This window comes from Clavelina lepadiformis, chromosome 7, assembly GCF_947623445.1.
Source record: "Clavelina lepadiformis chromosome 7, kaClaLepa1.1, whole genome shotgun sequence".
NCBI classification, from domain to species: Eukaryota; Metazoa; Chordata; class Ascidiacea; order Aplousobranchia; family Clavelinidae; genus Clavelina; species Clavelina lepadiformis.
Genome location: NC_135246.1, coordinates 14587776 through 14614519, shown reverse-complemented (window position 1 = coordinate 14614519; position 26744 = coordinate 14587776). Strand labels below are relative to the sequence as shown.

Genomic DNA, 26744 nt, shown 5'->3' with positions numbered 1-26744 from the left:
ACTCATGTTCTTTCAAAAACGTTTCATGGTTAAATTGTATCTTAGTACGACACTATTGACATAAAATCATGTACACTACGAACGAGATAAAGCTTAACAGACCAGATATCTATTGCTGCAATAGCTTTTTATAGAGAAAATGCTCGTTGAATGTGACGCCATTTCCAAGGCAAGGAAGGCGCATCGCTCCCAATCCAAATCTTTGAATTTTGCCAGAAAACGCATCATATATATGCTGTTAGGTATGTATGAGTATCATTTTAGCCGGAAATTTGTATCGTCTCAAAACTCTGATAATTTTTACTTTGATGACCGTGCTAAGCTTCAACCCTTTTAGTACCATTTAGCATCTTACACGCTGTGCAGTGTATGCATCTTTTGTAGCTTTTTCCATCCATTGAAGTTAACCACCCGAAAGATTTTTGTTGTAATTGTATAGTATAACAGCTAGCATCACAATTTTTATCGAAAATCGTTAAGATACAGTTTATGAAAAACATTTTTTACTATTTACAAAATCTTTGTATTACTCATTTTGTGTATTTAGTCACATTGTCGTTTGGTTCTTCAGTCTGATTCTAATTGATTACGTGTTGATCGTGTTGTTATTATGGTGTTGAGTGTTGACAATAACGATACAAGGTAAGTATTATCCGACCTATCAGTCGTTGTGAAAAGCGACAGAACGCAAAAATGCCAACGAAATTAATGGCGCTAACTGCTGTAGAAGTAATGAGAAAAGTTTCTTCGGGAAGTTTCAAAGCTGGGCTTTTTGCTGTTATATACACGAGGAAATTGACGTATTATGAAGAGCTGGACGAAGTACGTTTCGTTGTAGTTTGACCCGACACGACGACCTAGCGGATATCGACATTATTTGCGTAAATAAAACAAGCTTGCTAACGCAGTTACTGTTTCATTTTGGCTAGCCATGTTTACGAAAAGTCCACAATTGGTTGTGGTGACGTGGCTGGAATTACTTGGAAAAACGACAATATAGTTTAAAACTTGTCAGAAAACAAGTTAAAAAGTCAAAAAAGTAATCACTTAAAAGTTAGTTATGCTACTTATAAAAGTTAAATGAAGGAAATGTTGACAACAACATATCATCTATTAACGTACAGTTCTTCAATTTTGTATACTAAACAAAAACTTCCAAAGCAACATAATGTTTATTATGATTTGTTATATACGGACATATGGTCTACAATATATACAATCAAAGCAAACCTCGGTTAAGTATTAACGATATGAACAAATATTATTTTCCCTTGGCACATTGATGATGTTAGAATTTGCAGTTACAGCACAAAAATACAAATTTTTTGGAAAGAAAATTTCGAAAACTGTCACACGCCAATCACTAACCACCACAGATTTATTACTTTTCAACTCTTAAAACTTTACTATCGACAAAAAACAACTTTATAGCTGTCGAAGCATAGGCATAAGCATAGGCCTACGTGTTGTGCGTATGTATAAATGCGCGGCTAATAAATCATGCGACTTGATACGTAGTCATCTTGTCGGGGTCAACGTCCTGGCGGTCGTTCAACTTTGTCTCACATAAGGTTCGCTTTGACATAAGCGTCGCTGTATATAAAACAAACCAGGCCAAAACCGACGTCAGTGTGTATGGTCAATGAAGACTGCCGTTCATTAATATTTAGCCAAATTATGATTCGAGGAAGAGTTATTCCCGTTGAGGTTGTGCTCGAAATCAGTTGATTAATAGTTTTAAGCGTTGTGACAATACGGACAAATCTTAATGTCAAGAGCATAATTTCAGAAATACCTATAAGATATTTAAAATTTTTGCTTAAGGAGAGTCGTTTGTATTTCTTCAAACAAAGAGAAAGTTTTTCGATACTTAAGTTACTGTGTTTAGCTGGCAGAGAAACTGTCCCAAACGCACATTTCAAACGAATGCAGTTCTGCGAACACCGCGTTTTATTAAAATACTAAATCTTATCGTTTGTTTCGCATCAATTATCGTGAAGAGCTAAAATAAAATGCTAACCAATGCATCACCGATAAAAGGCGTAAAAGGCGTATTGCGCAGTAAACGAAATGGGAAAGGAGACCTAACCCCAAGTTGCCAAAAGGTGCAAGAAACCAATGTTGGTGTTATAGGTATGGTAGGTAGGTATGTATAAGGACATGCGTACAAATTGCAAAGCGCGATTTATTGCTTACAATTACAGAATGAGCCGTGTAGTGATGTGGGATCATTTTAAACCACAAAATGTCGCACACTTACAGCATAAATGCAGAAATTATACTCATTTCCCATATACCCGATGCATATAGCGTACAGGCAATCAGGCACGTAAGACGTACCACGAAAGTGCTTCGTGGATAAACGTTGGTTCTTTGACAAGTTTGCCCTTGTAACAGGTGTAACTATGAAATAGCATCTGAACAATTTTTATTGACTTGCAGTGAAATGTCGCTGGAAACAATGATTATATGAAATCTCCTTTCAATTATTTAGGTACTCTAGAATTCCACGGCCAAACCGACTATTGCTGTTTTATCGTGTTTTGCTTATTTGATGTCAAGTACACTACCGATATGAAATATGAGGTAAATGGAAAGAACGGCACTGACTTTCACAATGACAGTCACCGCCACATCTACGAGAATGAGTCCTACATGCATGAAACAGGTCAAATATCCTTGATATTTTTGCTTTACTTTCGTGTTCAACACCGCAGCTACATTTATGGCTTGAGTTTTAAATCACTACATTTAATAACTGTTATGTCGTGGTTATAGGTATATTTGAAATATAACATATTTGTGTAGACTTTAGTCGAAATTTTAAACCACATGTAACTATTTACAAGTTTTTGGATGAATTTCTAGATTTTAATGTTTGGTTGATGCCTAAAATTTTTGCCTTCTGCAGATTTCTCCGATGGAAAGTTATCTAAAACACTTGATGAAAGTCGCAACGAGACAAAACTGTTTCAAGGAAATACAGAAAAGGGGTAAGTACTATAGTTATACCATACTATGCACGGAACTACGATATGTTAATTCAATTCTATAGCTATAAGGGATCAGACTATTACAGTATATCGATTGTTTCAAAAATTCATAAATTACCAACGAAACTTCCCGACCAGTCTAACGTTCAGTAACCGTCATGATTCTTGCAGACAAAAGTCGCTAGAGGAAGTTGTTGCTAAGCAACGTCGACAAAAGCGCAAGTAAGTCAAAGTGCAAACATTGTTCTGTCTCAAGTTAGCTAAAATCAGCAAAAATTTAAATGCTCGTGTCGTTTCTTACGAAAGGAAACAAAAGAAAAAGGACAAAAAGCAGAAGAAAAAGAAAAAGAAGAAATTCGAAAAACCTCCTCAAGTTTCCTTTCATAAATTGGTATAACGAGCAAATGCCCATTATTACAAAACATCGCCCATTATAACAAGCAACCAAGGAGAATTGTAACTACAATTACCTAATTGAGTCATTAAAATACATATTGCAATTTTTTTTCTTATAGTTCCGCTATGCAAATTGCACAGATTATTTGCTCATGCTTGTCGGTACCCTTGGAGCTATGGTTCACGGAGCCGCATTTCCTTTCATGATGACAGGTGATTTCGTCATCACAAGCTATTAATTTTTGATGACTTGTTAATTTGTTGACTTAAATTTGTATAATGAAATTTTCGCCTTCACGGAGAATCTTTACCCTAATGACGTCATTTCCAACATGCCACAACTACGAGCTTAAAATCAGCAACGCAATACCACATTATAAACAAGCATACTGAAATTATTTCGTAACGCAGTAAAATCACGCAATTTTTTTTTAGTTTTCGGTCAGATGATTGACACCTTCATAGAATACAGCAGATGCGTCGAATATACCGGGAAGCAGTGCACTGAAGAAGATATAAACGCAACCTACGAGGCGCAAAACCTAACTTATGAAACTCTAAATGAAAGTCAAAAATACTAGTAAGTATAAGACAAAAAACTGACTCTATTCTGGCCTGATTTTATCTTTTTTCATTCTCACCATGCAATATTTTATTTTAGCCCAATCGATGTCGAGGCCGAACTGACGTCATTCTCTTATTATTACGTATTCATCGCATGCATGGTTATCGTTTGCGGATACGTGCAGGTATATACCCGCAGGTTATACTTAGCAACAGTCGGTTTAAATAGGAAGCGGCAGTAACAGAAACGAAAATCGAACTTGCACACCAATATACATGAAAATGTGATCAACTGATAAAGTTTGTTGAAAAAATTGCTTTACAAGTGTCTGGTTAACCTTAACGTACACGCAACGCATGCATCATTAAAAAAAGAACGTTCTAACACATAATACTCGGACCATACAGGTTGGAAATTGGGTGTTAGCTTCGACCAGACAAACCCGGAAGATACGTCAGTTATTCTTCCGCTCCATCATGCGGCAGGAAATTGGCTGGTTTGACATTCACCACATGGGGGAGCTAAATACACGTATGAGCGAGTAAGTTGGATTCCTGTGGGGTAGGCCATAAAATTAAAATTAAAAGTGAATAAAGTGTTTATTCACTTCAAATGTTTCGGAAACAGGACCTGCTAGATTACAGTTTTTTGCTGTTTTCAGTGATGTGAACAAAATCAGCGATGCGATTGCGGACAAGTTTAGTGTCTTCATCCAGCGTTTAACCACGTTTGTAGGCGGTTTCGTGGTCGGTTTTGTAAACGGATGGGAACTGACCTTGGTCATTATGGCAATCAGTCCACTTCTTGGAATCGGCGCGGCGCTAATGGGAAGAGTAAGTTAAAACAGTCACAGGCACTCTCTTACTCAATCTCACGAATGGGTTGTTTGTGTGTATGAAGCTTGGTACCTAAAAGTCAATTGCAAAAGAAACATTTAACAAATTTTCTACAAAATTTGCAGTTTGTTGCAAATATGACAAGCAAAGAACTACAAGCATACGCGGCCGCTGGCTCTGTGGCGGAGGAGGTCCTCTCTTCCATCAGGACAGTTGCCGCATTTGGTGGGGAAAAGAAGGAAGTTGAACGGTAAGCTAAAAAGCTAGTTTGCTATTCAAAACTTCATAAGTCTGCACATTTCATTTTATTGTGTTTTTTACGCATTAGCGATAAAGTTATCATATTAGCCTTTTTGGTTAATATAGGTACGACAAAAACCTTGAATCTGCGGAGAAGCAGGGCATTAAAAAAGGGATGACGCAAGGATTTTTCTCCGGTTACATGTGGTGTATGATATTTTTAAGCTATGCTCTGGCATTCTGGTACGGATCGACGTTGGTGCTTGATGAAAGGTTTACAACGGGTCAGCTAATGACAGTGAGTCATATACCACAATGCATCAATTATGTCGGATGGAAAGCTTAAACTTGTTTGGATCAACTTGTTTGCTTGTAGGCTTTGTTTGCCGCACTGCACAGTGCAAAAGCTTGCAAAAGTATTCCAACATACGTGTGTACCAACTAAGCCTTTTGCCAACTTAAAGCATTACACTCTTTCTCTATATTCTTAAATCTTTGTATCTTCAGGTTTTCTTTGCCGTTTTGATTGGCGCCATTAATCTTGGGCAGGCTGCTCCAAACTTAGAGGCGTTTTCTGTTGGTAAAAGCGCAGCGGCTTTAGTTTATCAGATCATTGAACGGGTGAGTAGGCCTACACAGTGCCATGATGTTTCACTCAAAGTGTTCAATTTGTGTAGTTACCATTCACTATTGCAGAAATTTTGCTTTGAAATTGAAAACTGTAATTTTCTACTGCCTGTACAGGAATCCAAAATAGATCCTTTCTCCAAGGAAGGCCACGTGTTGGATCACGTCGTTGGAGATATTGAATTGCACGATTGTGACTTTTCATACCCAAGTAGAGATGACCAACTGGTAGGTACATTGCAGAAAGTTATGACACACATTCGTTTTGTCAGTATTTGCTGTGGTGATGTTTAAATCAGCTAAACGGCACGAACAGATATGCGTCATAAATTATAATTAGCCTAGATATTAAGGAATACTTCTGCATTAGATCCTGGACAACCTCCGGATAACTTTCAAAGCCGGTGAAACTACAGCAATTGTGGGACCTAGCGGCATGGGAAAGAGCACAATTCTCCAGCTTGTTCAGCGATTTTATGATCCTGACAAAGGAGTGGTAAGCAGCCACGAAACACTTAGAAACACCAACCAATTACCAAATATTGATCAATTAATATAAATGCGATGACAGGTTACTCTTGATGGACACGATCTACGCACTCTCAACACGCAGTGGCTTAGGAAGATGATAGGAATCGTTCAGCAAGAACCTTCGCTCTTTGCTACAACGATTGCTGAAAACATCCGTTTCGGAAGAGAAGGTGTAACCGACGAAGAAATTATACAAGCGGCGAAAGCAGCCAATGCTTACAACTTTATTATGGATTTGCCAAACGTAGGTTGCATCACAATAATGGTGTTAAATGTTGTTTGGAGCAGTGTCGAAAACGGTTAAGGCGTTTTTCAGAAATTCCAAACTCAGGTTGGGACAGGTGGAGGACACATGAGCGGAGGACAGAAACAGAGGATCGCAATTGCGAGAGCTTTGATTCGAAACCCGAAAATTCTTCTTCTTGACCAGGCTTGTTCTGCTCTGGACACGCAGAGTGAAGCAATCGTACTCGAAGAACTAGATAAAGTAAGTTTGTTCGGAAACTGATAGCTTACATTACCTTTTCTGAACCTATCTATTGTCTTCTGAGAACAATAAAGACCTGTAACTCTACCTGTACATGTGAGTTAGTGAGTGTTTTTCATCCCATTTTGCGCATATTATCTACATTTGAAAAATGTGCAGGCAAGAAAGGGAAGAACAACTATAATCGTTGCTCATCGCTTGTCTACTATACGTAATGCTGACATCATTGTAGGAATCGAGCACGGAAAGGCAGTTGAAAGAGGTACCCACGAAGAGTTGATGAAAAACAATGGCGTGTATTACACGCTTGTTACGTTACAGGTACAGAGCCATTTGTTTGCGTTATTGTTCATCTTGTTTAGCGAAATAAATAATGAATTAATAAAACATTATTTTAAGAAATAACAGTTTTTAACTTTTTGGACACTTTTCCCCACATTTGGAAAACTCTTGGAGATTACTTCTATGCACATTCACGCTGCTCATATACGTTGCCGTGACTGCAGCTTTGTTTGTTATTTAGACAACCAAACGTAAAAAGTCTGAGTGTAACGACGGAGATGTAAGCGATAGTGACACTGAAGGCACTTCAGACGCCGACAAAGACGACGGTTAGTAAACTTGTTATCCAGTATCATAGGCCTACAGATTTAAAGAAAGTAACGCTTGGGCAAAAATAAATTCATTCGAAAACTTCCCACTGACAGTATTTCCTGATTTGCTTCATACAGAAATTCTTGAAAACGGGCCAGAAGTTCCATTGGAACACGTCACGGGAATGGGTCATCGACGAAGTTTCAGGTATTTTTTTTATGAAATCTTATTCTTAAGACTTAAATAGTATTTTGTTGTAATAGACATATTGTAAACTTGTATTTCTTAAGCTATGATTTAGAATGGTCAAGTAAGTTGTTTTAAACTATTTTTATTGCAACTCTAATTTTGTTGCTAAAGTCATGACATTTTGTGCGATTTTAGAAGAAGTCTCCGAAAGAGAGCCGAAACCCACATGTCAACTGGCGATGATATCACTCCTATCACTATGACTACTCCAACAACCGTGAGAAAATACGAGATAACAGCACGCAAGAGGCACGACAGCGATAGCGAGGTATGTGCAATTGTGCATTGTCCCAGAATACGAGAAATTGTGATGAAAGTTTTGTTTTGGTATAACTTGTGCAAACTAACGTCCTTATTAATACCCATCGTAATACTTACTTTAATAATAATCAGTTTATTGAAAAAAATAATGTTTAGGAATCTGACTCATCCAGCGAATCGGAAGCTGAAGATGAGGAAGTGGAAGCAATAGAACCGGCTCCACTTAATCGGATCATGAAGCTTAACTCAACCGAGTGGCCCTACATTGTTGCTGGAACGATAGGATCCGCGGTTAACGGAGCAATTCAGCCAGTTTTTGCCATCTTGTTTTCGGGACTCTTGGGTGTAAGTTTGGAAAACGAATTGGTGACAAAAGCATTTTGCAGTAAGCAGCATATTCCAGTATGTGTTAAACTGTCGCTTTCTATGCAGGTTTTTTCTTCAACTGATCCTCAAGAGATCCAAGAAGGAGTAAACTTTTACGCTTTGCTTTTTGTTGGAATCGCTGTGGTTTCGTTTATCACATACTTTCTGCAGGCAAGTTGTTTTTAAATTTCGTAAACCTTTTTCTACTAAGCGTATAAGCTTATATTAGTTTTCAATGGCTTTCACCTTTAATGCAACTATACGTGTTTGACATCAAGAGAGGAAATCAAGCAGCCTGGTTATCAGCCCTTAACCTTGTCATTGTAGAATTACATGTTTGCCAAGTCCGGTGAGATTTTGACCAGACGATTGAGGAAGATGGGTTTCGAATGCATGCTGAGGCAGGATATCGGATGGTACGACGATCATAGAAACAACCCTGGAGCTCTCTCAACAAGACTTGCTACCGATGCAGCTTACGTCAAAGGGGTAAGCTTCTCTTGTTTTTTAAACTGGAAGTAGCTTTCTGGTAAAGTATAAACTGTTTAACTATTTTAAATAGTATTGCCATTAGGTTGAGTGGAAATTTGTTGCTAGTACTACAATTACATACAGCTAAGTTATCTTCAAAAAGTTGTGACCACCTATACGTTTTGATTCAGGCAACTGGGGCACAGATTGGTATCATTGTATCCGCCATAGCAAGCATTGGGAGCGCGTTAATCATCGCTTTTACTTTTGGATGGAAGTTGGCATTTGTCGTGGTTGCTTTTCTTCCTTTGATTGTTTTCTCTGGATTGATCCAGGCTCGTTTGATGACTGGAAGCGCTAAGAGAGACAAAGACTCCCTGGAAGAGGCATCGACGGTAAGAAGATGATAAGTGCTCAGACCGCAAAAGATGTTAACTAGTTTGTTCCCATAAAAGAAATAAATATTACAATTACATATTCTGCTAACTAGGCCTATTGTTGAGGTTGTGAACTGTTGTTAATTATTACATTATATTGCTTGATCGGTTGTTGGCTAATCTGACTCCATTCATAGCGCATTCATTAACCCCTGATAACCATTTAAGTATCACAGTACCAGAAGCAAACTGTTAATGTCTTGAACAATTATTTATTATTTGTTCTCAACGAAATGGTTACTGTTTTCAGAGCACAGAATAAAGCTCCATTCGGTAGACTGTAAATTACAGACTGCTATTACTAGACTGACAATATCAGAACTGACGCGTTAAGCGCTGTAGTACGAATGACGTAATTCGGAAGTAATCAAAACACGGCCAAAATATAGTACAGCGCTTGTTGATAAACACACGAGATAGAACACTAATAACATTATAATATCCTCAGATCTGCACGAGAATTTCGTAAGAATAAGGGCTAATTATAACAATTAGCACAATATAATTGGATACTTCTGGGGTTTATACAAGTTAGCAAACCTTGACCTGTAACTTAAAATGACTTTTGCTGTATATACAGGTTGTATCTGAAGCAATTGAGTCTATCCGCACAGTGGTCTCTTTGAATAAGGAGGAGTATTTTACGCAAAAATACAACGAAGTCCTTATCGGCCCATACAAGTACGTAAACTTGAGCCTTTTTTACATCTTTGTAATGTAATTGTTCGTAATTTTGCTTATTTCTCTATATCAAGGGACGGGAAAACCAACTCACAGATCTACGGGCTCACGTTTGGTATCGCAAACTCTATCATCTTCTTTGCATACGCAGCTTCCTTTCGTTTTGGAGGTTATCTTGTCGCCACTGGTGAAATGGAATTTCAATATGTATTCAGGTGAAAGCTTTGAGCTTTTGCACAGAACTAAGCAAACGTAAAAACCAGTAGTTTTGACCTACGCTAAAAATCAAACGCCGTTAATTAATGCAGCGTGATGTTAGTTATAAATTAATGGTGCACTATTTCATGCTATGATATTGCCTTAGGGTGTTTTCAGCCATTGTTTTCGGGGGTACCGCGTTGGGACGAGCATCGAACTATGCCCCGGATTACGCAAAAGCAAGGACATCTGCAGCGAGAATCTTCCAGCTCTTCGATAGAAAACCAAGTATCGATTCTTATAGCACCGAAGGAGACAAATGGGTAAATATTCATTAGCCTATACATTGTCATAATACATTTTTTATAACTTGCAATTAATTGCTGTATGCTTAAAAAGGCGTCAAACACGTTACTAATCTACGTCACCAATACAATACCGTTCACGAGTGTATCAAATTGCAGAAAGATTTCAAGGGCGAAATCGAATTCCGTGACTGCAAATTTACTTATCCCACTCGACAAGATATTACGGTCCTGCGTGGACTTAACGTATCGATCGGTAGCGGTGAAACATTGGCTTTGGTCGGACAGAGCGGATGCGGAAAGAGCACAAGTGTCCAGCTGCTGGAACGATTTTACGATCCGGATGAGGGCATTGTGGTAAGTTTTCAAATAACCTGTATATATTCTAAAGATTCGTATTTAGCCTTAGATTATGACCATTTCTCGTTTTAGGGTTACTGTGTACGGTCGGTTATTATATGACTATGTATATTGTGTATGGTTATTATAAGACTATTTTCATCATGAAACGCTTTAACATCTTTTACATGTTATTATGTAGCTAGTTGACGGTCACGAAACGGCAAAGACCAATGTCGGTTTCTTGCGGAGCAAAATTGGCGTCGTATCTCAAGAACCGGTTCTTTTTGGTGGAACGGTTTATGACAACATAATCTACGGAGATAATGGAAGAGAAGTGCCCAAAGAAGATGTTGAGCGCGCAGCCAGGCTTGCAAACATGCACGAGTTCATTTTGGCACTCAAGGACGTAAGTATTTTATAGTACAGGCTATTAGCCAGCTATTGCCTAAAGCAAGGCTTCTCAAACGTTTTAATTCTGCCACCCCATTTTAGAAAAGAAATTTCTATGCGACCCCTTGACGGGTAGACTACAGATTTTAAAGATATTAAAACAATGAACGTCTGATTACAAACCTCAAGTGGTGTTTTTGTACCTGGCAAAATCATACAAATGCACACAATCCACCAAAGTACAGTAACTGTAGCCTACAGTAATAAAAGAACCGCGTAATGGAAACAGCAAAGCGAATCAAAAATTAACAAAAACAATTCAATTTATTAAAATTGAGTTTGTTTCACGGCCCCAAAATTTCATTTTGCGACCCTAAACCCGGGGTCGCGACCCACAGTTTGAGAAGCCCGGGTTAAAACCTAAATTACGGTTGATTTATTGTAAATTTGACAATTACCTATAGCACATATGTGCATGTATGTGTGTAGCATGAGATTTAAGAACATTCTTCACTATCGCAGGGATATCACACAGAGGTGGGAGACAAAGGCGACCAGCTTTCTCGAGGTCAAAAACAGCGGGTTGCCATTGCCAGAGCATTAGTGCGCAGTCCAAGGATATTGCTCTTAGATGAAGCAACTTCGGCTTTAGATACCGGTAAATGTAAATAAATGTTGTCTGTACTTCGTCTTTTATTGCAGGACAAAATAAAGGCCGAACAGTTTAGAACATTACTCATATAACATTTTTACCTATCAGAGAGTGAGAAAATAGTACAGGAAGCACTAGATAGAGCTCGAGAAGGACGAACATGCATCGTGATTGCACACAGGTTATCGACCATCAAAAACGCCGACAAGATTGCTGTTATATCCCAAGGTAAGTCTAAAGTATTTTGTAGGGGGTACTTTTACGAATGCCAAGCTCTGCACTTATTGGTAACAGTTGCTAGGTTTAGTTCAAACATTTTCTTTTATTTACAGGACAAGTAATCGAGCAAGGTAACCATGACTACCTGATGTCAATAGAAGGAGCATACTACAAGCTTGTTACAACTAATGCGTCTCTAAGTTAAACGTATGATTTTGATAACGGTAACCATTGCCAGTGATCGCACCCCACAATGCAACAAACGATGTTTGCGCATTTTAGTAGTTCCCCAGTGCAACATTTGACGTCATCAAATTTTCATGTGCTGCCAAGTTTTGTTGAGTTTTACTTTTCAGTTGCTATGGACTAGTGGCCAGTGGGACTTAATATATCATATTATCTGATATGGGTTTTTAAAAGCCACGTACCATTTCAACTGCAAAATTTGAAATGTAATATCTCAGTATTTGTCAGTTATTAACTGTTTAAGCAGCATGTAAAATTTTGGTAACTGTGATAAACAGGGACCTCTGGTGTAGCCTATTTGCGTTTTATTTTCTAAATATTGATTTTGTACATAGCCCCCATCGTTATTGTTATAAATACTTTTCGCTTCTTACAGAATATAAGCACCAAACACCAATCAGTGTTTGTAACTGCTTCAGCTGCTCAATAATCAGCTAAACCGTAACCCACTTTGACATATACTTTAATACGTGTTTTGTAATTTTATGTATAATTCTTGATTCTGTAATTTCAGGGTGCGTTAATTATACATTGCTTGCCATTGTTATCATTGCCAATTTTTTAATTTATACTGTGATCGTATACAAATTTAAAAGTTGTAAAATTTTTGTTATATTAAAAAACATAAAGTAATAAAAGTGGTTATACATTTTCCGATTGAGAAATAGATATAGGTTGTGGTTTTAAATCAGTGTCTTAAACCGAACTATACCAAGGTTCCTATATAAGCTTAAAAATGAATAAAAATGTTTAAACAATGATTCAGTGATTTGCATAATTAAAGTTAAATAATGTAGTTGAAGTTGATGTACGTAACGGAGACCTAGAATGCTAGAAAGGATTTACAGTAATATCCCGGTTAAGTTTGCAACTTCAATCTGAGCAGTTTGTGCGAACTTGGCAGTTATAGATTTGTAAATACAAAAACCGTACAATTCGCTTATTATTCTGTAATATAGTGTATGTATCAGTAACCATTCAAGATTGAAGGATGCCATGAAGTATACCAAACGTTTTTTAAATGTAGGCTATAACAGACGCATATTGTAAGTTAGGCCTATATGCCCAAGTATGCGTGAGCTGACGATTCATGATATGATTTAGGCTAATAAATTATGAAAGTTTAGTTCAGCTACATGTTTAACTTTTTCTGATGACAAGTTAACATGTTTGATTTACTGTAAGTAGGCTACCAGTAAACCTCTGAAAAGTTGAATCTAGACTTTGTGATAAATTTTTGCGAACTTAACCGGGATGTGAACCTAAATGGGTGCAAGCTTAACCGGAACATTACTGTACAAAATCAAAAAATTACGTTTGTACATAATTTGTTCTCCAAAAATACATCATACAATCGATATCAAAATAAATTACCAAATCAAAATGTAACACCCCAGGAAACTACCAATCAGAATGTCACTTGACCAAAATATCCGTGTTTTCCACCAGGCCAACACCTCATGTCGTATGTGCAGCGTGATGAGGGTATTATGTACTACTGTACATGTAGGCTATTAAATCAAGGTAAACTTCTCTCCCAAATTTAGGGGACCAATTTTGTCTATTGTGGAATTGGCCATAACCGTTTTTGCAACACTTCGATATTTCTCTATTATAAGTACTGTAACCTACTGCAAGATATGAGTGATCTTAATAATTGGCTATGTTGTTGTCTGATATAACGTTGATTCCGCTTATTGGGCCTAAGAACCCTCTCAAGGTCTGCAACACAAATAACCCAGCCTAAATGTTTATTTTACCTGCCTCACAAGTCAAGAAAAATCTAAAAATGCTTATTTAAGAGTTCATTTTGTTCATCAGATTTAGGACTTAAGCGATTAATGTCAAATAGTATTTTGCCATATTAGTTTAATTTTTTTACGGTCTCCGTAATTAAGATTTCCATTATGTTTTTTCTTTGAGCCACCTAACGGAAGGAAAGCCGAACCGAACTTGCTCAGTCATGCCTATTGTTTCAAAACCAACAACTTGCCTTGCTTTTTTGCTTCTGGCCGTGCGCAGGTGGTGCAAGACAGTAGTATGACTGCCAGACTGAATAGTAACGCAGGGAACGTTGCGATTTTTGTTGTCGTAACGGTATTGCAGTTAGGCTACCGGCGAAAAGTAGGCTACAACCACTTGCCGGTTTTTTTGGTTGAGAAATTGCGGCTTGCTGACTTGTCTTGTATGGCCTTGCTTAGGCTACTGGAAAGTTTGTTTTCAGTGCGCCAGTTAAATGCGCCAAAAAGTAATGAAAAAATGGGTCTAATACGCAAGTGCGCAACTAGATGACGTCACAATCTGGGTAGCTGCAGGTCTAGTATACAAAGGCATCCTGTGATTATGCACCTGTAGCCTATTGGCCTATATACCTGATCCTAAAAAATTTACGCCACGCCAACATAATACTTATAATATAGAATAGGCTATAGAGCAAAACGGCATTACTGTGACAGGAAATTGCTGCAAAACCAAACTTTCTGCGCCAATTTATTCCAGCGTGTCATAGCCTACAGCCCTACACCATACAAAATTTCCAGCAGTTACCGGTATATGGCTGTATCCGTATGGCTATATTGAAAGCTTGCATTTTAGCACAGGGAAATTTAGGCTAGCTTACGTCAGTTAAATAAGGGTCTATACGCTTTATGCCATGCCAATATTAAAACTCTTTATTTTCTGCCGCAACTAGGCCTAATGCATGGAGCCGATTCCAAAGCTGTTTGTGTGAACTTGCAATATTTGCATGCTTGTTTCTTGTCTTAAATGGAAAGTTGGTATGATTCACCGGAGAGGAAACATCGTGGTGAAGGAGAAAAAATTGGGGTCTAGTATACAAGTGCACAACCACAAGATACCTCTGTATGCTAGACCCAAAAGCTGTTACGCCACTGGCATAAATATCAACTTTGTACAGCCTTTCTGGTATAGTGTCAAAAAATTGTATCACAAGAAACAAACATGCTGAAATTGAAAGTGCAAGCCAACAGCCTTCCAATCGGCTCCATTCATTAAACTAAGAATTGGGCGAGGTCTAGTTCGTAGTTGCCTTGTATGGAAAGTTTGTATGACACGCCGGAGATCTCTTGCGGGCGAAGGAACAAATATTGTGCCATTGTCATAAATATGCCATTGTCATAAATTTTAGCTTTATTTATTTATTAGGTAACAAATTAACTATGAAACAACCAACTTTGCTTTGTTTATGTCTGTTTGTTATAACTTAATTCGAATGTGAAAATGTTCGGTGTGCATGATGTCCAGTTGGCACTTACATTTTCCTGAATGTTTTCTTGCTTATAACTGAATCTCCATGCATAATTTAGTGATAGCCCAGATTGGAAAGTTTGCTATGTGCGCAGATGATTAAAGTTAATTGCACATATAATTGCCATTGTTTCATCGTATTGCGCAGGGGGGACAACCAGCGACGAACCAAGAAGCACCCAACGGCCGCTACACTTATCCTAAAACAGCAAACATTCCAATCTGGGTAATGGCAGAGTCACTTCAACAATAAACAGAATTTTAAACCGATTTCTTACATATTTCAGGGTTATAGGATTGAAAGATGGAGTTTTTAATAGGCTTTGAAGGAAAAGATTTTGTTTTTCTGGCTTCTGATACATCAGCAGCTCGAAGCATAGTGATGTTTAAACAAGGTTGGTGTCTAACTTCTCTTTTACAGTCACTCCTAATTAATATATTGTCTTATCCATTTGTTTGGTAGGTTGCATAGATATTGCTTTTTAGTGCTTCGATGTATCGGTATAATTAACTACGATTATGCAATGTGTGGCTTCATCATATTGATAACATAATTGCATTGTGTTGTAGTAGTTACAGCATATCCGAAAAAACAAGCCATTGAATGTAGAACAGTAGAAAAAAATAACTAAAACATTTGCAAATAAATGTTATAATCATTTTAGTCTGTTGTTTGTTTTATTCATGGAACATGATATAGTAAAGTCAGTTTAAAATTGTATGAGTTAACATTGAGTTTAGAGTATTTTACTGTTTGTTTTAGATCAAGATAAAATGACGCCACTTGGGAAAAACACAATGATGGCCATGTGTGGCGAAGCAGGCGATGTCTCACAGTTTTCTGAATATATTCAGAAGAACCTGCAGTTGTATAAGATAAGAAACGGTTATGAATTGTCAACAAAAGGCATGATGAACTTCACTAGAAAAGCACTTGCAGAAGCACTTAGAAAAAATGTAGGAGTTTAAGAAATTACCATAACACTAGTTTCTTGATTTTCAGAATAAATTCAGTACTATCTTCTGTTTAAAAAGTTTGATTTTCGAATTACTAAAATAACACACATTGTCAATTAAGCTTGATAAAGAGCTAAAACAATCAAGCTTGATTGTATAATAATCTACAATCCAAGTTATGTTGCCCTAGAAAACATTTTGCGTGACATTTTATTGCGGATTTAGACAGAACTTTGTTTTCTAGTCAGTGGGGTGCCTCCAAAATGTTCGGTTTTGTTTGGATTACTTACAAGGATTGCGAAGTTTGCTTGCTTCGTTCACTTGGACCTCGGAAAGTAGTCCATGATCTAAGCCAGGGTTATTCAAGGGGGCAATTGTGACATTTTTGAAGTTGGGGTACTTTTATTTTTTAAGGGGGGGCAGACGCTGTTTCCATTGTCTTCCAAGTTGTGATTTTATAATTACGTATCTGTTATTTACCACGCTATTATTGCATAATATCATACTTGCTTTGTTTCAGATTACTTGTTCTTTTTTTTGATAATTTTAAAGCATATTGTATATCGCAAGTAGCAAATACATTCATACAAAAATAATTATCATTGAGGCGATTTTTGCCCAGAACTCCGAAAGGGGGGTGATTTCACAAAAAAGGTTGAAGACCACTGATCTAAGCAATTGATGTTCTCTTTGCAATCCTTGCAATCTTCATTGTAGTCCAAGCAATCCAATCGAATTGTGCCTCTATATTTTGGGTGCACCCTTGCGCATGGTAGCTTACAACTTAATGGAAGTATATTTCATTTATTGAATTTTTAGTTTATGTTATAAATTTCAGCCATACCATGTACATACACTGATGGCAGGATGTGATTCTACTGATGGTTGTAGTTTATATTATCTTGATTACCTCTCATCGAGTGTGAAAGTCCCATTTGCTGCCCATGGCTATGGAGCGTACTTTGTTCTATCATTGCTAGATCGTTGGCACAAGCCTGATTTGACTAAAGATGAAGCCATGATACTTCTCAAGAAGTGCATGGCTGAGGTATTCTTATTTTTATCTTTTCTTTGTACACAAGCTACACAGTTACTTGAAATTTCCTCGTCTTGAGTTTAAAAAAAATGATATGATTAATTCGCATTTTCATCTGAGTGCGTCGGTAACTAATGCAGTATTTTGTTTTTCCTTAACATTACAGCTTAAGAAGCGTTTTATTGTAACACTGCCTGCAATGATGGTGCGGATTGTGGACAAAAATGGAATTCACACTATGCCTCCGCTTTTAGAGAAAGACTATGTGACCATGGATACTGTACAGGATGGAGAGCCGGACCGGTCCATTGTACGACCTCTGATCCTGTAGACAATTACTTATATGTTCGGAAAGTTCTACAAATTTCCCCTTTTATGTGAAGTTACATTTTCTTGTTGCTACTTGGATATAATATTCCTGTCGAATTTAAATTCTAATACCAGGTGTATTTCAATGCTGCTTACATTGTCAATGTAATGAGCGTACACTACATGAAAACATAAAGGTTCATGAGTATCATTGGGAAATATTTTATGATGTTGTCAACTTACATAGAAATTATATCGTCAATTTGTTTCTAATGCTTTTAAGTTGAATTTGTTTGATCTCTTAAAAACAACGGACCAGTAGTTTACAATTTGCGAGATCTCATATCGAACATTTCGAATTCTGTGACAGGCTAAACATGCTTCGATAAACATTTTTCTGTTCTTGTGCTTAAACTTGGATCATTTTCCAGACAGTTTGCATGGATTTCCGTGATCCACAGCCCTGATATATGTTAAGTACCTGTTTTATACTTCGGCTAGAATTTTATACCCCATGGCGAAATACAAGTGGATATAGATTATAGAATATGAAATTGTGATTGGTAAGCAATGTGAAATCGTCTACATTGCCACTTCGCCTTGTGTAACGTTTTTTGGGTTCAGTTGGCCGTCATAGCGTTGTTTTTCTCACGAATGCTATCAAAGGTATCAACTTGAATTAATGCACTTTGTTGGCGATTAAGTTACTAATAAGCATAAATACGTTCATGCTACGACAGTGCAATATCTTGCGGAGTAATAGGCCTAAATATACAGTGGTGAATCTCATTTAACTATAAATTGAACTTTTGCTCTTCTTTAAACGAACACGATTTTCCTCTAAAATACAACGAATCACGATGATAAGCCAAGACGGAACATGCCTGGCCAAAATGCAGGAAACTTTCTGCTGCTCCACAAGGTTGAAAAGAGTTCAGTGATTTTCCGTAAGTCTTGCAGTTGGTCCTCCATCTTTCTACGAATCATTTTATTGACGGTTTTGTGGAAAAGAGTTCATTTCCGTTTGCCCTTCTTTCCTTTTGCCGATCCTTTCTTTCCCTTTTTTCCTTTCTTCCCTTTTTTGGATTTGCCACCCTTGTTGTAAGGCCCTAAACCTTTGCGAACCATGGTGCCACGCCACCAAGCTTGAATCTATAACCAAAATAAGAATGCAGATTTGGCGAGTTGGACTTTGCAATATAACCAAAGCATTGCTGAAAAAAGTTCTGTTATAAGGAAAAAAATATTGCCCAAACCTTGACTGCGCTGAATCGAAGTTTCTTTTCATTCGCTATGAACCCGAAAATGCCTTTCAAGCCTTGATCGCAAACTTCTTGTGGTGGATAATTCATAGAATTACCGTAAGCTGTCAACTCTTTCAATGACTTGATCTTATCTATGTCTTCGGGAATTTTATTCAAGTCATTCGAATGAATGCGAATTCTTTCTAGCCCTGTCCAAGAATAATGAGTATTCATATAAACCATTATACGTTTGAAAGTGCAGCAAAACATTTCATCATAAATATCTCAGTAGGACGCAAAAATAAAATATTGACTACCAGTAAATACTCATTAGTTACAGAACAAAATGACCACACACGTACACGTCATTTCGCAGAGAGTAGGAGGCAGGGTAGATAGTCTGTTGTTGGAGACGTCCAGCACCTTCAGTTTGCTCAAATGTCTGAGAGAATGAGGGAGGCCAATGAGCAGGTTATTGTCGAAGTATAATTCTTCCAAGTTCTCCAGAAATTTTATCTTTAAATGAAGAACTTAGTGAATTATACTCTTCTTAAGAGTGGGAGGTAGAAGAAACTTCATTTTGTGGCACATTCATAAAAAGCAGATAAACCTGTTCTGGAAGTTTAGTGAATGGTCGGCCTTTGTCTTGACCCATGTAAAGGCGCTGTAGCGAAGGAATGGCACAAACGGAAAGAGGAAACTCTGAAAACTGCAAAGAAAAAGAGATAACCCGATGTTTCCGAAACAGGAGAAGTCAATGGTTTTGATCTCACTTTCTACCGCCAGATGAAGTAAATATGCTAGAAAAACATGTAAGCCTACTTGATTTCCTGAAATGCCCAGCATTTTTAGAGACCGCAAGTTATAGAAATGAACTGGAATGTTTTGTATCAAATTATCATCCACTGCTAAAATGGATAGTTTCGTGAGTGCACATATGTTCACCGGCAGCGCAACAAGCCTAAAAATGTTGGTCATGAAAAACAAGAGCAAAAACACAGTACTAATACAATATACCAGAGCTGAATACAAGTACTAATTTAACAAGTTACTATAGTAATGTTCAAATACATGACCCGGCCAGGCGGCACGTACGCTATTAACTATATTCAATCCTATAGGCTAAGTTAAGCGAGCACTTTTGTTAGGCAGCCTATCCCTTGTCACCATTGATCGCATTACTACTTGCTCACATTACATTCTGATGCACAGCATTATACTGTATACGTTAACCGGAAGTGAAGTGTGATCAATAAAGATACAGGCTAAATCGAAATAATTTCATTTGAAAATTGAGGAATCATGGGATTACTGATGTACAGCATTGAAGCAATTTTCAATCATCAGTTGCTTGAACACACCACCTGCTCGTCTGCTTAATTTTTCGCTTTTTCAACTTATGTGTTATGGATTTAACTATTAATTTTTAAAAAAATTATTTTTCTTGAGCACGTTTTAAGCCTTTTCGGCTTTGTTACTTTTTCCTGTTCATTGGCGCGTGTTAGTAACAACTGGTTTGATTTTTCGTTACCACCGCACTTTTGACGAAAAATAAATGAATGAATGAATGAATGAATTAATACGAAAAACTTGTAACTTACAAGCGATTAATTCCATAATTCAAAGCTTATTATTTTTTTAAATTGTGCATTTTTTCTAAAAAAAAATTAAGAAACAAGTGCCAATCAAGTACTGTAGTTCAAAAATTACCAAGTACACCCAAAGATTAAAAACTTGTAGGCTACTCAAGTATATGCGAGTACCAAATATGAGTCAAGTAACCTTACCGGAAATCTACTTACACGAAACAGTTTGTCACCAACCCATGCATTAGATATATAAAAAGCATTCTCACCTATTTCCACTTGCATCAAGGTATTTCAAGTTTTTTAGTCGTGATATTCGCTTTGGCAAAGCGCGCAAGGCATTATTGCGCATAAGTAAAACTTCCAGCCCCTCCAGTTTGTAAAACTTGTGCGGCAGCGTCAACAAGCGGTTGTTGCTTGCGCTGAATTCTCGCAGTTTCGTCATCCACTGAATTGAATCAGGTAAAACATTCAGATAGTTGTGACTGACGTCGAGCAACCGTAAATTCTCAAGCAGGCATATCGCTTCTGGTAGGTGTGTGAGCTTGTTGTAAGCGAGATGGAGGTTCCGTAAACTGCGCAATCCTGCGATGTGTTCCGGCAGCCGGCTAAGAAGATTTCCTTCTATATCAAGTATCTGACAAACAATCAACAGCACGATCAAAGCAATAAACTTACATTTTCTGTTTAATTTATAAACGCCCTAAAATAACCGAAATTCAAATCTGTTCGGCGTATCTTGTGCCAATTGAAGTTTATTACCGTTAGTATTTTAGGCCAATAAAGACATAATAAGCAAAGAAGTTAATTTTTCCAGCAGCTTGCATGCTTTAGTGCAGGGGTCGGGAACCTTTTTGGCGAAAGAGCCATGAAAGCCACATATTGTTAATTTTATTTACGTTAGAGCCATATAATATTTTTCAACACTTAATGCAACTAAGTTGAACTAACGTGTGCATTTTTAAGCAAAACCAACAATTTTAGACAACGGTAAATGTCTGAATTTATTCTTTAATAACATGCTACTTACTGTTAATGCGATTTCTGGTGCTGCATGGTACAGAAATTACAAAACTACAAATAACAGAAAAGTTTTATTCGTAACAATTGTGCTAAGAAATGCCAGCTTAGATTTATCTGCGAGCCAAATGCCGTCATCAAAAGAGCCATATCTGGCTCGCGAGCCATAGGTTCCCGACCCCTGCTTTAGTGGGTGAGTGAGAATACTTGCAAACAACTAACCTTCAGTTTAGACAACGTGCAGATGCACAGCGGAAAGTGTTTAATCTCGTTGTTTGAAATGTGCAGTTCCTCCAAGACGTGTAACCGATTCATTTCAAGCGGGAGGCCTGTGAGTTTGTTGTGAGAAATTCCGAGCACTCGCATATGGAGCATAGTACGACAAAAATCGGCAGGAAATTCAGTTAAAGATAAGTCATATAACCGAAGTTCGGTGAGATATACCAGCTGGGACAAAATATCGACTGGTAGCGAAATAGGATTGTGACTGAGGTCGATCGATCGTAAACTTTTCAACCGCGAGAGAGTGTCGCTGATTTTCTCGAGTTGGTTCGAATTCAGGTATAACACTCTAATAGATTGAAAACAGATGAGTTCGTTTCGCTAACAATTTCCGTTTAATAATTAAAAGTATTAAATGAAGAAACATCCAACCGCCGCGAACACTTCTGAGCCAAATAAACAGGCCCAGACAAGCAAAAACAAATACAAAGCATTGCTAGCATAAACTACATTTAAAATCTGTGATAATAACAGCTCGTTAACCAAATATCAAACCACATGTTGGCGCTGTTTTTGGTAAAAGTTGGTTGCCTTGGCAAAAAAGATCTGTGTAGAGTTTAATCAAAAGGACAAAGGGGTGCAGGGGTCACACATTCTGAAACGTCACTATAATACTTAATCAAAATCTACCTGCGGTATTGTTAAATGTTTGCACTGCGGCGTCTGTTCACCGTCACCAAGCAACTGGCGTGTAAATGTCAACTTACGTACAACCCTTATGTAAGAAAGCTGTAAGTAAACCAAATGGTTTACGACTATTCACACCCGCTTAGTTTTAGGTTAATAAAATAATTCACATTGTTGCATACAAACAAAGTACTTTTTAATATTTATACTCTGGCAATTCGATTAAAACCTATTTGCTGTTGGTGACAAGCACTCTATGGCCTGAAGAACGTGAAGCGCAAACATGCTACCCTTCTTACCGTAAATTCACCAGTGATTTTATTTTTCCCGGGAGACGTGTCAAGCTATTGTGCTCTAAATGCAGCTCTTCCACTTCCGAGAAGTTAAAAAGTTCTTCGGGAATTTCTTTGAGGTCCTTACTCCCAAGATCAATGAATCTCCAAAATTAATAAGACGTTAGGTTCTGATTAAACAAATCATACTTTCCTTGGATATTTAATTTTAACCTACATTATGAAAACGACAGGAAAATCGGTAAGAACAGAATGACCTATATCGCATTTATGATATCTTATATAGGTTCGCATATTTCGTACCTTTTCCGCGGTCGCTGGACGTACTTGGCCGTGGGCAAACCCTCAGATTTAACAGGCATGTCCAAAATTTCCTTCAAAAGCAGTAGTCCAGTGTTTTCTGGCATTTTTACATTGGCGCTAGAGTTTGGTACTCCGGCTGGTTCTGGGTTTTCGCCGACCACAATTGTGGTAGTCTAAAAACAAAGAGTAAAACACAGTTGTGGATTTAAGTGAATAAAACCATCAAAATGATCAAAACAACTTAACGGGAGCTTTTAACTACACTAAGCCGTTATTGTTTTGTCTACCTAAATTCAGTTAAAATGACAAAACGTCAAAATGACTTGCAGAGGTTTTTCCGGCAACGCTCCTTTATTTGACACTGTTATGATAAGCACTTTGGCTCGAAGAATTGAAAGTTACCAGCACCTCGTGATACTCACCAACCCATTCTGAACGGCGCTGGCTGTTGCGTCGGTGAAGATTTTGTTCGTAATGTTAATTCCTAACGAAGGGATGGGAGTTTCTCCAGAAGTTGCATTGCTGGTTACGTTTAATGTGGTCGAACATGTTACCTCCGGCTCAGACTTGAATGCTTCTTGCGAACGAAAATCCGTTGCCGGCGCTCTATCTGTACTATAATAAAAACAAACATGATATTTTTGCTATTTACACAACCTGTGGCAGATTTATGGTGCGACTTTTAGTAGTCTTAATCGTTATTATTTGGTCTTTGGAATTATCCAGTAGCATATCAAGCGCATTGCTGTTACATTACATCCAACTAAGTAGGTAGAACCTGAGTTCAAGGCGACCGTTTGCTACTTTGATGTCTGATATAACTGATTCTTCAAAATGAACTTTCCTTCCTTGTGAGCTTGCAGATGAGCCATTAGATAAACCCGTCTTCAACATCTGATCCGAGTAATCTTAGCAGTTTCATCAAGTATGGTGGTACTACGGGTTCCTAGTTATTTTGGGGAGGCCTACGCCCCAAAGCTTCTTAAAACCTACCCTAACCGCATGATGTTTAGTGTGGTTATATTAGAGTTTGATACCGCATTTGTTGTATGGAACTGCTTCTGTTTTGTAACAATGTGTTAAATAGTGACTCAAAAATCTTTGCTGTTCTGCATTAACCTGAAGCAGCATTATCCTAAACCGTAACAGTAGCCAAAAATTCAAAATTCTTATAAACCGCAAACATTAATGCCCTTTAAAGTCTCTAAAGTGTTTATAGTACGCCATATTCGCCACAAAGACTTTAGGCTGAACAGAAAACCAGTTTAAAGACACAATGGACTGATACCGAGACCCAGTCCTTCCGTTGTTCCGTGTGTTGACATTATATGGCTTCGCCATTGTTTGCTAAAAACGGGTACAGTCGCTGTACTAGACCTCGCACGACCTAGATTTAAACATAAACTGAACGCCTTGCGACATTAGCGGATTATATTTCTAAAATAGGCACAAAATTATGTCAAGAATTTACGAATATACACTATGAAGAGACAAGATACAGTATAACAAAGGCGATCAAAAGAATGTTTTGTATAGCTGTTATAGCGTATTGGGCGCAGCAATATATTTTCTGACGACAATCGCTTTGTGATATCGAATTATTTGGTAACAATGACGAGTTAATTGTTACATTTCTTACTAATCCATAAACAGTACAACTACAGCGTTTCTTTGGCCATTTCGCGGTACACCTGAAGAAGCAAGCTTATGTTTGCGAAAGCTCGTGTAGAAAAATATAAATAAAGTTAACCTTCAGAGTGCCAAACTATATCCTGTTTTTTGTTTTACTTTAATATTTGGTTAACACGGTTCAGACAACATCAACAGTGTTTCTTAACCGGTTGAACTGTTCACCCCAGGCTAAATGAAACACTATTAACAGTGAATGGAATCAAACTGATGAATGTATATATCAAAACCAACGCCGATAGAAGTGTCTAAAATTGGATCATGTGAGCCAATTTGCTTTTTGTGACGTTTACATCGTCATAATATAGAAAATAGCTATGCAATGTTTTGTTTCAGCTTTAAACATTTAGCCTACCACAAAGTCAGAAATTGGACGAATGTAATTAATCTGTATGCACATACGTTTATTAGGCATGCTTTACTTTTTGGGTGTCAATAGATTTTGACAAAGTCCAAAAAGAGTGAATGTACCACAGAAAGTTAAAAATCACTGAAACAATACTGTTTAAAAAATGCACACCAAGGCAGTGGTTTTTTCAAGGCAAGTTTTTTCTGTTTACGCAAATTTTTAAAAAAATATTTGAACTGTTAGGAACATCACGTAAAGGATTTCCCGAAGTAACCCATAGCTTAATTTTGGCTAGTCGATCGTAATGCATTATCGTTGCAATACCACAGCAAATCTTCTACCAAATCATAATAAGCTTTCAAAATATTTTACTGTCATGCGTTACCTTTGCAATACAAAAGACCCGTTTGCGTCATACAGCCTGGTGTGCATCTAGCATTTGGCTGCACAATACTCAAGATTGTTAGGAATTATGATGTCATAATGAAGTTTAAGGTTACTAAATAGATAAGAAACCAATTTTAAACCTTGTTTACCTCACCACTGAAACAGGCCACTATAACAGAACAAAATATAAAATGAATAAATAAATAAATAAAATACATAAACTTTATTTTAATTTATTTCTGAAACTTTATTATGACGTTCGTGGAGTCCCTGAAATCTTTCCACGGACCCCAGATTGGGAATCTCTGTTCTTGAGAGTTGATTTCAATGATTTGCATATTTGCTCTGGATCACAGGCGCTACCGCGCGGATGCATATCATAGCACAATACTACTACAAATCTGCTACCAAACGAAGCATCAATAAGCATTCAGCAATACTTACTCTAAGTGTTGAACCATGTTAGTCTTCGGCCAAAGTAGTCTTCACAGGATCCTTTTAGGAATACAAACGCAAAACTACTGAAAACAACCTTCTTCCAATTTGCAACCTTTTTTATTTACAGTAATGTACCTGGTATGAACCAAAATAAATTACTATTGCTTGTAAAGTGTAAGCCAGGAACTTATAAGTATAATGTAGGTACCGTAACATTGTTGACATTATATTGTTCATCTTTTCACCTCATACTGTAACTGCCGCTCTGACCAGTTAGTACCGATTCTTGCTAAAGTGTTTAACTTAAGCATCATTGTCTCTAACTTACAGCTGTTCCATTTATTTAAAAACACCCTTAAGCTGTATTTAACAGATTTTACAACTTTACTTTGACGTGAAAGTATTGCCAAGGTTCCATAGCAAGCGTCGTGAAGCGTGAAAGGCTGTTGTTAACTAAATCTATATACGAAGAGTGGCGTGGTCATTAAAGCCCAATGTAAACATAAGCTTGAAGCACCAGCTCAAATTATGTTATATAGGCCTACATCGTTATTGGTTCAAGTTGAGGACACATCCTTATAATTTCTGTTCGATGATGACACTCTTTTCGAGAAAGACTTAACAATGGTACTACAACTACAAAATAGCTTTGTGCTAATACGTCACTTTGAAGTGAAAAATTTCAAGTACTGTTTTGTTACACAATTAATCGCTTTTTGTGTACCGAGTTAACCGCCTACTGCCTTCTCACCAAACAACCTCATTAATACTTTAAGCAATACGGCGTTCTGTGACAAATTTCACTGTCCTGTGTACTATCACCGTTTTCGCAGTAAACCATCCGCATATGAAATTCTTACTGTTAATACAG

The 26744-nt window shown here is 37.4% G+C and overlaps 3 protein-coding genes across 5 annotated transcripts; 2 read left to right on the top strand and 1 right to left on the bottom strand.

Annotated features, from left to right (window-relative positions):
- The first annotated feature begins 134 nt into the window (after positions 1-134).
- On the top strand, positions 135-12744 carry LOC143465644 (bile salt export pump-like). Its single transcript, XM_076964046.1, has 33 exons — positions 135-242; positions 2495-2668; positions 2912-2993; positions 3165-3215; positions 3300-3384; positions 3509-3602; positions 3825-3969; positions 4051-4138; positions 4362-4495; positions 4616-4787; positions 4916-5040; positions 5157-5328; positions 5538-5651; positions 5775-5885; positions 6028-6153; positions 6229-6432; positions 6505-6675; positions 6835-6996; positions 7199-7286; positions 7407-7476; positions 7654-7786; positions 7936-8124; positions 8212-8316; positions 8473-8634; positions 8808-9011; positions 9634-9734; positions 9809-9949; positions 10099-10255; positions 10397-10594; positions 10779-10985; positions 11492-11627; positions 11730-11849; positions 11954-12744. Exons 1-33 carry the CDS (start codon positions 140-142, stop codon positions 12043-12045), a joined length of 4416 nt encoding a protein of 1471 aa, XP_076820161.1. The 5' UTR covers positions 135-139; the 3' UTR covers positions 12046-12744.
- A 2874-nt stretch (positions 12745-15618) lies between these two features.
- LOC143465299 (proteasome subunit beta type-2-like) lies at positions 15619-18049 on the top strand. The gene is made up of 4 exons (XM_076963521.1): positions 15619-15748; positions 16117-16310; positions 17149-17358; positions 17513-18049. The coding sequence occupies exons 1-4, from the start codon at positions 15658-15660 to the stop codon at positions 17675-17677; spliced, it is 660 nt and encodes a 219-aa protein (XP_076819636.1). The 5' UTR covers positions 15619-15657; the 3' UTR covers positions 17678-18049.
- A 275-nt stretch (positions 18050-18324) lies between these two features.
- On the bottom strand, positions 18325-26010 carry LOC143465298 (uncharacterized). Of its 3 annotated transcripts, none has more exons than XM_076963519.1 (11): positions 25880-26010; positions 23433-23625; positions 23011-23183; positions 22714-22851; positions 21728-22076; positions 20755-21122; positions 19722-19860; positions 19510-19608; positions 19262-19415; positions 18912-19108; positions 18325-18807 (listed from the first exon to the last, which is right to left on the bottom strand). In XM_076963519.1, the coding sequence occupies exons 1-11, from the start codon at positions 25894-25896 to the stop codon at positions 18670-18672; spliced, it is 1965 nt and encodes a 654-aa protein (XP_076819634.1). In that variant the 5' UTR covers positions 25897-26010; the 3' UTR covers positions 18325-18669. The 3 variants fall into 3 exon arrangements, with proteins under 3 accessions (XP_076819634.1, XP_076819633.1, XP_076819635.1); XM_076963518.1 differs by lacking the exon at positions 25880-26010 and adding an exon at positions 23789-25867; XM_076963520.1 differs by lacking the exon at positions 25880-26010 and adding an exon at positions 23789-25866 and having other exon boundaries at positions 23433-23620.
- Between the last annotated feature and the right edge of the window lie 734 nt (positions 26011-26744).

Excerpts from the sequence above, each read along its gene's own strand:
- LOC143465298 (XM_076963518.1), bottom strand. The coding sequence starts at position 23,904 with ATGTTGAAGACGGGTTTATCTAATGGCTCATCTGCAAGCTCACAAGGA. Across the intron at positions 23,184-23,432 it reads GCGCCGTTCAGAATGGGTTG|ACTACCACAATTGTGGTCGG; the intron begins GTGAGTATCACG and ends CTTTGTTTTTAG. Across the intron at positions 19,609-19,721 it reads TGGGCATTTCAGGAAATCAA|TTTTCAGAGTTTCCTCTTTC; the intron begins GTAGGCTTACAT and ends TTTTCTTTGCAG.
- LOC143465644 (XM_076964046.1), top strand. The coding sequence starts at position 140 with ATGCTCGTTGAATGTGACGCCATTTCCAAGGCAAGGAAGGCGCATCGC. Across the intron at positions 5,329-5,537 it reads CAACGGGTCAGCTAATGACA|GTTTTCTTTGCCGTTTTGAT; the intron begins GTGAGTCATATA and ends TTGTATCTTCAG. Across the intron at positions 6,997-7,198 it reads ACACGCTTGTTACGTTACAG|ACAACCAAACGTAAAAAGTC; the intron begins GTACAGAGCCAT and ends TTTGTTATTTAG.
- LOC143465299 (XM_076963521.1), top strand. The coding sequence starts at position 15,658 with ATGGAGTTTTTAATAGGCTTTGAAGGAAAAGATTTTGTTTTTCTGGCT. Across the intron at positions 15,749-16,116 it reads CATAGTGATGTTTAAACAAG|ATCAAGATAAAATGACGCCA; the intron begins GTTGGTGTCTAA and ends TGTTTGTTTTAG. Across the intron at positions 17,359-17,512 it reads TCAAGAAGTGCATGGCTGAG|CTTAAGAAGCGTTTTATTGT; the intron begins GTATTCTTATTT and ends TTAACATTACAG.